Source organism: Tachyglossus aculeatus, chromosome 14 (assembly GCF_015852505.1).
Source record: "Tachyglossus aculeatus isolate mTacAcu1 chromosome 14, mTacAcu1.pri, whole genome shotgun sequence".
Lineage (NCBI taxonomy): Eukaryota > Metazoa > Chordata > Mammalia > Monotremata > Tachyglossidae > Tachyglossus > Tachyglossus aculeatus.
This window is the reverse complement of record NC_052079.1, coordinates 39,574,225-39,585,663: the sequence shown is the minus strand read 5'-3', so window position 1 is coordinate 39,585,663 and position 11,439 is coordinate 39,574,225. Positions and strand designations below refer to the sequence as shown.

The 11,439-nt window shown below is 40.5% G+C and overlaps 1 protein-coding gene across 1 annotated transcript in view; it reads right to left on the bottom strand.

Annotated features, from left to right (window-relative positions):
- Positions 1 to 211: 211 nt before the first annotated feature.
- CFAP54 (cilia and flagella associated protein 54) overlaps positions 212 to 11,439 on the bottom strand; it is a 186,264-nt gene continuing 175,036 nt past the window's right edge. Inside the window, exons 68-69 of the mRNA XM_038756067.1 lie at positions 8,533 to 8,607; positions 212 to 478 (exon numbers count right to left, since the gene is read on the bottom strand). Of these exons, the coding sequence (XP_038611995.1) occupies positions 359 to 478; positions 8,533 to 8,607 (195 nt within the window). The 3' untranslated portion in view covers positions 212 to 358. The remainder of the gene's footprint in view (positions 479 to 8,532; positions 8,608 to 11,439) is intronic.

Below are 11,439 nucleotides of genomic sequence, written 5' to 3'. Positions count from 1 at the left end.
TGATCAGCATTTCTTTTTTCAGTATGCAAATAGGGTCTCCAGGCTGATGATCTTTTATTCTAAAATATGATTAAATAACTCTATTACTTTTCCCAGCTTTTCTCTCCGCGCTACGACTGTAAGAACCTCTCCTTTATTACAATTCGAATTTAATTAGCAGCAACTGGGTAAGTTAATATGAAATAATTAGTTAAAGCTATAGATGGTCAAAAACTTTATTATATTACGTAACTTCGGAAAATATGTTTTTTGAAAAAACACTGCTTACTGCTTCTGAAACAAGATGACAGTTCTTAAAAATGACTACCAACTCTCATGAAACATTAGGAAACTATCAACTTCATCTGCAAAGAAATGATCAAGTGAGAAGAGATGTAATCCATTGGAAAATGCTTCCTCCCAGTAAAACACAGCCATTAGCCAAATCAAAAAGTTTCTTCAAATTCGATATAGACTCCAAAGAAATATCAAATGGAACCTGAGAAAGGGAAAGAAGTGTTCATTAAAGGATTGCTTTTTAATCAGATATTTACCAGAAAAAACATGTTTTCTAAACTATTTCAAAAACATTTCCTATAAAGACTATAGATGAGGACATTTAATTCCTATGGGGGGGGGGGTGAACATTGCTTTTTAATACAGATGATTACTGGAACAATGTCAAAAATTTACTCACACAATTTAGAGCTCATATTTTTGACTGGAAAATGGTGTCCAAAAATATGTGAACCCTCTTCATTGTTTAAGAAGAATTTAGTTATTGAAAGATGAATTTAAGTTCAATTAAATATTTTTCTTCATATTGGCGTGATTCAGGAAGAAAAATAGTAGGAAATGAGCAGTTTCATGAGTCTAAATTAAATACCTTCCTTTCAGTTGGTTCCCTCAAATTCCTCCACCCGGCTTCATACATCCAAGCCTGATCTAAATGTGAAGATCTCCTTCAATGAATTGAATTAGCCCCTCAAGGGCACCAATGAGAAATGGAAACCAACTGCAAGCTTTTCCTCCTCCTCTCCAAGAGCACAATACATTACATTCGATCACAGAACCAACACGATCGATCATATTCACTGAGTGCTTCCCGTGTGCAGAGCACTGTACTAAGCACTTGGGAGAGTGCAACATCACAGAGTTGGTGGACACCTTCCCTGCCCACAAAGAGTTTAGAGTCTAGAACTGAACTGAATGCACCCTAAAGTCAAGGTTTAGTTTTGAACTGAAATTAAAATATACTGGTCATGGAAATGGTAAAGGTAATGCTTGCTCCTTTTGGCCTGAGGCAGGCATATAGTTGAAAGGATATTTACAGTGGAAAAATCCATTTGGTCCTGATACTCGTTGGGGAATTACTAGTAGGGGACAAAGCAAATTACGGTAACTGGGTTTACTCCTGGCAAACAAGACCACTGCTTTTGCATCCAGGATCAAGTTCAACAGGGAATAATGATATAATAAAGCCCGCCTGCCTCCCTAACAGACAGAGAGACTGCATTTTGTATTTTTACACTGATACCCATTACTATTCATTAATCTCACTGTCGTTTCTGGAAGCATGGAGAGAACCTCCAGACGGATAAAAGGAGGGGTTCAAGAGAGCTGTTTTGTTTTCCACCCTTAAAAAGAGGGCCCTTACCTACTGAAAGAGAAGAAATAGAGGAACTGAGCCACAAGGAAAATAAATCATTCTTAGAGGAGAAAAAGCTATATCTCCTCAGCCCCTTTATTAAGAAGACAAAAAAGCAAGCCACGATTTTTCCATTTCCATGTCAGAGAATAAATTTAAAATGCCACATCATTCATTCATTCAGTCGTATTTATGGAGCACTTACTGTGTGCAGGGCACTGTACTAAGCACTTGGGAAGTACAAATCGGCAACATAACATATAGAGACGGTCCCTACCCAACAACGGGTTCACAGTCTAGAAGGGGGAAGCAGACAACAAAACAGAACATGGAGACAGGTGTCAATACCATCAGAATAAACAGAATTATAGCTATATACACATCATTAATAAAATAGAGTAATACATATGTACAAATATACACAAGTGCTGTGGGGAGGGGAAGGGGGGTAGGGCAGAGGGAGGGTGGGGGGTGATGCGGAGAGGTGGAGGAGGAGAGGAAAAGGGGGGTTCAGTCTGGGAAGGCCTCCTGGAGGAGGTGAGCTCTCAGTAGGGCTTTGAAGGGAGGAAGAGAGCGAGCTTGGCGGATGGGCAGAGGGAGGGCATTCCAGGCCAGGGGGAGGACGTGGGCTGGGGGTCGATGGTGGGACAGGTGAGAACGAGGCCCAGTGAGGAGGTTAGCGGCAGAAGAGCAGAGGGTGTGGGCTGGGCTGGAGAAGGAGAGAAGGGAGGTGAGGTAGGATTGGGCGAGGTGATGAAGAACTTTGAAGCCAATAGTGAGGAGCTTTTGTTTGATACGGAGATTGATAGGCAACCATTGGAGATTTTTGAGCAGGGGAGTGACATGCCCAGAGCGTTTCTGTAGAAAGATAATCCGGGCAGCAGAGTGAAGTATAGACAGAATAATAATAATAATAATGGCATTTGTTAAGCGCTTACACTGTGCGAAGCACTGTTCTAAGCTCTGGGGGGCATACAAGGTGATCAGGTTGTCCCACGTGGGGCTCACAGTCTTAATCCCCATTTTCCAGATGAGGTAACTGAGGCACAGAGAAGTTAAGTGACTTGCCCAAAGTCACACAGCTGAGAAGCGGCGGAGCCGGGATTAGAACCCATGACCTCTGACTCCCAAGCCCGTGCTCTTTCCACTGAGCCATGCTCCTTCTCTAAGTGGGAAGAGACAGGAGGATGGGAGATCAGAAAGGAATCTTCTTACAAATAGAAGATAAGGAACAAGATCTGATAGGAGCAGCGCCCAGACAGCAACCAGCTATCGATCCTGAAGACCTCTATGCCAAACAGGAACCATGCCCCTGCTCACCATGACATGGCCCCCTAAAACCCCACTGTTCCATCGCAGAGCAATGACTTTCAGCTAAACCACCCACGCTGTGACAGAAATAACTAGCTGCAAATTATTTGGTTGAGAATTTGGCTCTGAATGTTTGCATGTTAAGAAATAGGTTCGGGATTTCATTTTCCTATTTAAGCATTCGTTTTATGTCGAGGCAACCCACCAAGAGGTTCCCAAAAATGGTCTCTAGGTAAGGATTCAGAAACTGACATTCAAGTTGAAAAACATGATTGAAATGTTAAATTCCAAAGAAATATATATTCTTAATAAATATGATCGGAACTATTTTGAGAATCTACTAATCACAGGTACCTTTGGAGATGATAAAGACCTTAGTTATCCCTTAATTTATTCTATAAAATTTAGGCACTTTCTAGTCATCTGAGAGTACAATTCTGCTTTCCAGGAGTTTCCGATCTAACAAATGTAAGATTAATAAATACATAATCATAGATATGCATTTCAGGTTTTAAAGCTGAAGCTTACTTGCTAGAGTTAGGGTGAAGTGCTTAGTCAGGAAGGAAAGCTTTGTGACAGGAATAAGAATGATGTAGTAGTGGGACAGTTCATTCAAATATTGGAAAATAGCATAGAAAAAGGCGCAGAGTCAAGAATGGGGGAAGCATACACAAATAGTCCAGGAAAGTTTGTTTGCTTATAGTTAAAAGAGAAGGTCAGGCATGATGGAGGCCTAAAGGCGGATAGGGTTGATGGACTGGGAGCCCCATGTGGGACAGAGATTGTGTCCTACCTGATTACCTTATATCTGCCCCAGTGTTTAGAAGAGTGCCTGGCTCATATCTGTGCTTTCTCTCTATGGAAAAGTCCTGGAACTGACAGTCGGATTTATTGAGCATTACTGCATGCACAGCACTGTACTATGCACCTGGTAGAGTCATCATCATCATCATCATCATCAATCGTATTTATTGAGCGCTTACTGTGTGCAGAGCACTGTACTAAGCGCTTGGGAAGTACGAGTTGGCAACATATAGAGACAGTCATCATCATCATCAATCGTATTTATTGAGCACTTACTGTGTGCAGAGCATGTACTAAGTGCTTGGGAAGTACAAGTTGGCAACATATAGAGACAGTCCCTACCCAACAGTGGGCTCACAGTCTAAAAGGGGGAGACGGAGAACAAAACCAAACATACTAACAAAATAAAATACATAGAATAGATATGTACAAGTAAAATGAGTAACAAATATGTACAAACATATATATATGTATATATATGTATATATATGTATATATATACATATATATATATGTAGAGCACACTATAACAACATAACAAATTCATTCTGAACTGTTGACTTCCAAGTCAGAGATTGGCCACAAATTTGGGGGTTGGAGTCATCGATAAGGTTGGCCCTGATAAGTGGATAGAAAAACAGAGAGGTTCTGAACAGTTACCAGCTGGGAGCAGAGACAAAATAGTTTTCAAAAATCATTTCCCTTCACTAGACCAGCTGTTGGTCTCCTGCCCCTACTCTTTGTTGTGACAGTTGATATTTACTTATTGACTTCATCATTATTAATAACAATAATAATAATAATGGTATTTATTAAGTACTTACTATGTGCCAAGCACTGTTCTAAGTGCTAGGGTAGACACAAGGTAATTAGGTTGTCCACGTGGGGCTCACAGTCTTCATCCCCTGAGGCACAGAGAAGTAAAGTGGATTGCCCAAGGTCACACAGCAGACAAGTGGCAGAGCTGGGATTAGAACCCACGTCCTCTGATTCCCAAGTCCACACTCTTCCCACTAGGTTATGCTGCTAACAAAGCTAAGGAAGGCCCTGGAGTGTTTCTCCAGAGGAAGAAAAGCTGTGCTTCTCTGTCACACATAAACAGTTTTCTCTATTAATGTCTATCTTTGTATATTTTCTGAATTTTCTACTCTAAAATCTAGCAAGTACAAATATGGAAATCTACAGTTAAGAGGATAATACAATCTGAACATCATTTAATGCCATGAAAAATGGTGATTCAGCTATGAGGAATTCCAGTGGAGATATATTTGATAGAGGATAGCTAGGATAAAGTAACACTACATGGGATAATCAATATCACTCTCATCACTATCACACAAACTGTAAAGACACTTTGAAAAACGGTGAGAAAAGTTTACAGTGAATAAAGGTATTCGATTGAAGGTATGATACTATTATTTCAATATTTTATCTTCATGATTATAATAAACTGCTTTAATGTGGTGCATAAATTACTTTTCTAATAAATATGAAAATCTGGGTTCAAATCAGAGAACCCAGAATAGGAGTTGGTGCTTGAAATTCCAGAACTGGAAAAAAAAGCTAAAATCAAATTAACTTAATTCACAAGTAATCAAATTTTGGGTGGTAGTAAATGACCCAAATATTGTAATTTTATCTAGATTGGTCCCTCTCCAGAGTTTCGGTGAATTTAGTAATTAACTCATAATACAAATGAATGAATGATTTGCAAATATCCTGGGAATGTGGTTTTTGACCTTCAGGACAAGATATAAGCTTCAGAAACAATACAGTGTATTTCTTTGGGTCTTTATCTGAAGGAACTCCCAGGACCATATAGTAATTAATTGATTTTTAGAGCTGTGAAAGGAATTGGAATTTAGGAATCCCTCCTGCCACTGAAACTCAGGAATATCTGCCATGGTTTAACAGTACAGAGTGGTGTAAGTATTGCTGTGTGCTGTTGGTATTCTAGCTGCCAGTAATAATAATAATAATAATAATGGGATTTATTAAGCACTTACTATGTGCAAAGCACTGTTCTAAGCACTGGGGAGGTTACAAGGTGATCAGGTTGCCCCACGTGGGGCTCAAAGTCTTAATCCCCATTTTACAGATGAGGTAACTGAGGCCCAGAGAAGTTAAGTGACTTGCCCAAAGTCACACAGCTGACAAGTGGCGGAGCCGGGATTTGAACCCATGACCTCTGACTCCAAAGCCCGGGCTCTTTCCACTGAACCACCCTACTATCTTCACAATTGCATCAGGTTTCAATTTACCTCCAAAATCTGCCACAGTGCCCTGGATCTCACTATAAAGACAGTGATCCCCGGGGCTTTGGAACACATTTGACTGTATACAATATCTCAGCTTTGTGATGAATGAGAGTATATTACACCTTGACACTACTACTCACAAAGCTCCAGAGAGTCAAGCTTTCTGAATACGATATGATCAGCTTAGCCTTTCCTTAGCATTTTGAAAACTATGTTAATAGCTTGGCCTTTTCTCTAGGTGTTTTTTTTAGTTTGCTTCCTTAGCCAAGCTTGACAGTTGGAACAACGAAAGAAAAGGATCCATGTCAGCACAGTGATTTAAAAATGAAGTGAAACTGATATCGCACAGAATTGTTTTCCAAAGAAGGCAAGCATATTAGCATTCATATTCAGCTAGGTATCTATGGTATTTACTAGGCATTTATGCGCTGAATTCTGGGTGAGGTAGGTGATTATTAGATTGAACACAGTCCCTGTCCCATATAGGACTCACAATCTATTTTATCCCCATTCTGCACATGAGAAAAGAGGCCCAGAGAGGTTAAGAGCCCAGTCCAAAATCGAACAGAAGTCCAGCGGCAGAGCTGGAACTAGGATCATGCCGTGAATTCACATCACCTGAGAAAGAAGGTTCTTGAGACTGGTCAGTGAAATGTCAACTGTACTTTACCAAGGGCTTAGTACAGTGTTCTGCACAGAGTAAGTGCTCCCAAAATAGCACCGATTGATTGACCCAGGAGAATAACCTACATATTACTGCCCTTCCACCAGAATGCACAAGCTGGTGGCTGGGGTCAGGAAAGGCTGTATGGATTGAGGAAACCCTAGGCAACTCTTGAGCAGGGCAAGCCCACCAGATATATTCCCCCAAACTTAAGTTCTCAATAAATACCACTGATTGGTTGATCATTGGTGGAATATGAAGTATGAAATGTCCACAGTCCTATCTGAGCTAACAAAAGACTAACATCTACCTATCTAATTATCACTAACATGACAGTTGAGAAGCATGCCTAATGGACAGAGCACAGGCCTGGGACTCAGAAGCATCTACATTCTAATCCCAGCTCCGCCACTTGTCTGCTTTGTGACCTTGAGCACATCGCAACTGCTCCGTGACTCTGTTACCTCACCTGTAAAATGCGGATTAAGACAGGGATCGAGCCCTGTATTTTGGACTGGAAGCCCCATGTGGTACAGGGACTGTGTCCAAACTGATTAGCTTGTAAACTACTCCAGCGATTAGTATGGTGCCTGGTACGTAGTATGTACTTCATTCGTTCATTCATTCAATTGTATTTATTGAGTGCTTACTGTGTGCAGAGCACTGTACTAAGGAAACTACTAAGGCAACATATAGAGATTATCCCTACCCAAAAATGGGCTCACAGTCTAGAAGGGGGAGACAGACAACAAAACAAAACACGTGGACAGGTATCAAGTCATAAGAATAAATAGAAATAAAGCTAGATGCACATCATTAAGAAAATAAATAGAATAGTAAATATGTACAAGTAAAATAAATAGAGTAATAAATCTGTACAAACATATATACAGGTGCTGTGGGGAGGGGAAGGAGGTAGGGCAGGGGAGATGGGGAGGAGGAGAGGAATAAGGGGGCTCAATCTGGGAGGGCCTCCTGGAGGAGATGAGCTCTCAGTAGGGCTTTGAAGGGAGGAAGAGAGCTAGCTTGGTGGATGTGCGGAGGGTATCATCGGCATAATAATCAAATAATAACTATTAAAGATTTGATTCTTGCCCTCTGGGACCTAGCAGTCTCAAGGGGACAAGGGGAAGCTATCCCACATACAGAAGACTATGCTGAGATCCGTACATCGAAAGAAACCACTGACGGTTCTCTGTTCTTGGGGTAGGGAAACCTTAGATTGGGAAAGGACCTTCAGCAGTTTCCCCACTTTGATTTTATTCAATTCAGAGAACCCAATCTCTCTGTAAAATCCAAAAATACCAACTTTTCACTTCACCATGTCCAAGTCGATTTGCTGTCTACTTTATTAGACGTCTATGCACTTGGATCTGTGACATTTGGGCATTTTGTATTTGCCCCTCAGCACTCAGTTAAATATCTATAAATGATCCATTTTACATTATCTATATTAATATCTGTCTCCCCTTCTAAACTGTGAGCTCATTATGGGCAAGGAATGTCTACCAACCCTGTTGTATTGTACTCTTCCAAGCGCTTAGTACAGTAAGCGCTTAGTACAGTGCTAAGCGCTTAGTACAGTGCTCTGCACACAGTAAGCACTCAATAAATATGATTGATGATGCTCTGCATACAGTAAGTATCACTGTATGCAATACAGTAAATATCACTAAATAAATATTACTGATTGATTGATTACTGGTGGTTAGATGCTACATATTTTCTGAGGCAAAATGAAATCTAGGAAATCTAAAGAGGATTTGGTTCTTGCAACTTCAGCTTTAAACACCCTCTGGAATGACACTTCTAACACATCAATAAAACTGGTGTGGAGAAAGAGGTGGTTTTAAACTATAGCTACGTACCTCAGTTAGTGGTAAGGTATCTGAAACACCCAGCAGAAGACATTTTACTTCCGTACAACATTCTTTAACCTTTTCCTAAAAATAAGAAAGCAAAACAAAACAAAACAAAAATCAATGAGATATCATCCATCCTGTGTGGTGAAACATGGGCTACTTTTTATTAAGTAAAAAGTTCATTGGGGGCAGGGTTATACTGTTATTCTGTACTCCCCCAAGCATTTAATGCAGTGCTCTGCAACACAGTAAGCATTCAATAAGTACGACTAATTGAGAAGCAGTGTGGCTCAGTGGAAAAGAGCCCGGGCTTTGGAGTCAGAGGTCATGGGTTCAAATCCTGGCTCTGCCAATTGTCAGCTGTGTGACTTTGGGCAAGTCACTTAACTTCTCTGTGCCTCAGTTCCCTCATCTGTAAAATGAGAATGAAAACTGTGAGCCCCACGTGAGACAACCTGATCACCTTGTAACCTCCCCAGCGCTTAGAACGGTGCTTTGCACAAAGTAAGCGCTTAATAAATATTATTTAAAAAAAAAGCGTGGCTTAGCTCACTCTCCATTTGGACCCTGGGTCAGGCAGGGTCCTCAGCTGTGGGATAGAGACACTATCCAATCTGCTTACCTTATATCTATCCCAGCCAGTTAGCATGACGCTTGATGAGTAAGCACTTAACAAAAATCACTGTAATTACTCATCATCATCATCATTACTTTTGTTATTTATAGGGCTGTTAGTAATTCATTTATTCACTAATTCATATTTATTGAAGGCTTAGTGTGTGCAGAGCATTGTACTAAGTGTTCAAGAGAGTACAATATAACAACAGACACAATCCTGCCCACAGTAAACTAATTGATCTTTCGATTTCTGTAGCGCATAAACTGCTTGAGGGCAGGAAATGTCTCCCTGACTGTTTACTGTACTCTCCCAAGTATTCAGTTCAGTGCTCTGCACCTTTAAACATTCAATATGACTGATTGTTTTACTCGTGTCTACAAAACAGCGGTTTTACAACAGCGTCCATTCTTCTTGCAAGTAAGAATAATAATAATGATGATGGCATTTGTTAAGCACTTACTATGTACGAAGCACTGTTCTAAGCGTGGGGGGGATACAAGGTGATCAGGTTGTCCCACGTGGGGCTCACAGTCTTAATCCCCATTTTACAGATGAGGTAACTGAGGCTCAGAGAAGTGAAGTGACTTGCCCAAGGTCACACAGAAGACATGTGGTGGAGCCGGGATTAGAACCCATGACCTCTGACTCCCAAGCCCGGGCTCTTTCCACTGAGCCATGCTGCTTCTTAAAGTCATTTATTTTCCTGCCTATTCTTTTTTAGGTTTTTCCTAACTACAATTAAATTCTAAAATTTAATATCTTCATGTTGAGTTTTTTGGCTATTTCTCCTCAGCAAGTATGTTAATGCTGTGCCCTCTGGAGCTGCAAAGGGAAAATGGAGTTCACTGCTACTTATTACTTCATAATGTTACATTTAAGTCTATTTTTATTGTCCATTCTTTAGATGCCAGTATGATGAAAACATAAAAGTAGCCAAAAACTCCACTCCTACAATATTCAAAATTCCCATTTTGAAAAATTGTTAACATATTCTTGAATATTTCCCCTCCACCAGCTTCATCAGTATTTGCTGAGCTCAGAGCACTCCGCTGTGGTTTTTGGAGTATACAATTAAAATAGAAGACATGGTCCCCGCCCTTGAGGAGTTTACAGATTCTTCTTTTTCCCCCCCTCAATGTTTTGCTTTGTCAGTTATCTTCTTTAGAAATCACAATTGCAAATAAGGTCTGCTTATACACAAAGGAATTAAAGCCTCAGTGGAAAAAGAAAGCCCCCAAAAAATGCCCTGACATGCAGCGTGGCTCAGTGGAAAGAGCCTGGGCTTTGGAGTCAGAGGTCATGGGTTCAAATCCCGGCTCCTCCACTTGTCAGCTGTGTGACTTTGGGCAAGTCACTTCACTTCTCTGTGCCTCAGTTCCCTCATCTGTAAAATGGGGATTAAGACTGTGAGCCCCCCATGGGACAACCTGATTGCCTTGTATCTCCCCCAGTGCTTAGAACAGTGCTTTGCACATAGTAAGTGCTTAATAAATGCCATCATTATTATTATTATTATATGCTCTGGTCAGGAACCAGAATATAGCTTATGCTCCAACATGCTAGGAATACCTCAAGATTTGTGTTCTCATTCACCAAGTATCTGAGTAATATGCATTCCATGGAAGTGGGGTTTAAAGATCAAACAATGTCATGTATGTCGGAACTTTTCAAATATTAGTAGCCTCCTCTGGGCAAAATCCCAAGTAATTTGCTTCCCCTTATTTACATATGAATCAACTCCTGGGTTCCATGTGACTTAATAATCAAATTAAATAGGAGCAAATTATATGAACAGCAAAAGAAAATATGGGCTTCATTGTGACTTCAAGTGGTTTCCAAAGACATATTTGCTATTTCCTAATTAAGTTCTTGGGCTGATTTTACAGGGCTTATCAGGGTTAAAGCCAAAATTGAATGGAACTAAGGTTCTGTGTCACTACAGGTGCATCAGTGCCTCTACAGGGAAGTTCTTGATTTACCTAGGACTTCAGTATAATAGCAGCATGGCCTAGTAGATAAAGTACAGGCCTGGGAGTTAGGAGGTCCTGGGTTCTAATTCTGGCTCCCCCACTTGTCTGCTATGTGATCTTGAGCAAGACCCTTCACTTCTCCCTGCCTCAATTATGTCATCTGTAAAATGGGGATTAAGACTGTGAGCCTTATGCGGAACAGGGACTGTGTCCAACCTGATTTGCTTGTATTCACCCTAGCGCTTAGTACAGAGCCTTACACATAGTAAGCGCTTTAATACATACCACTATTATTATTATTGTACAAATAATATCAATAATGGC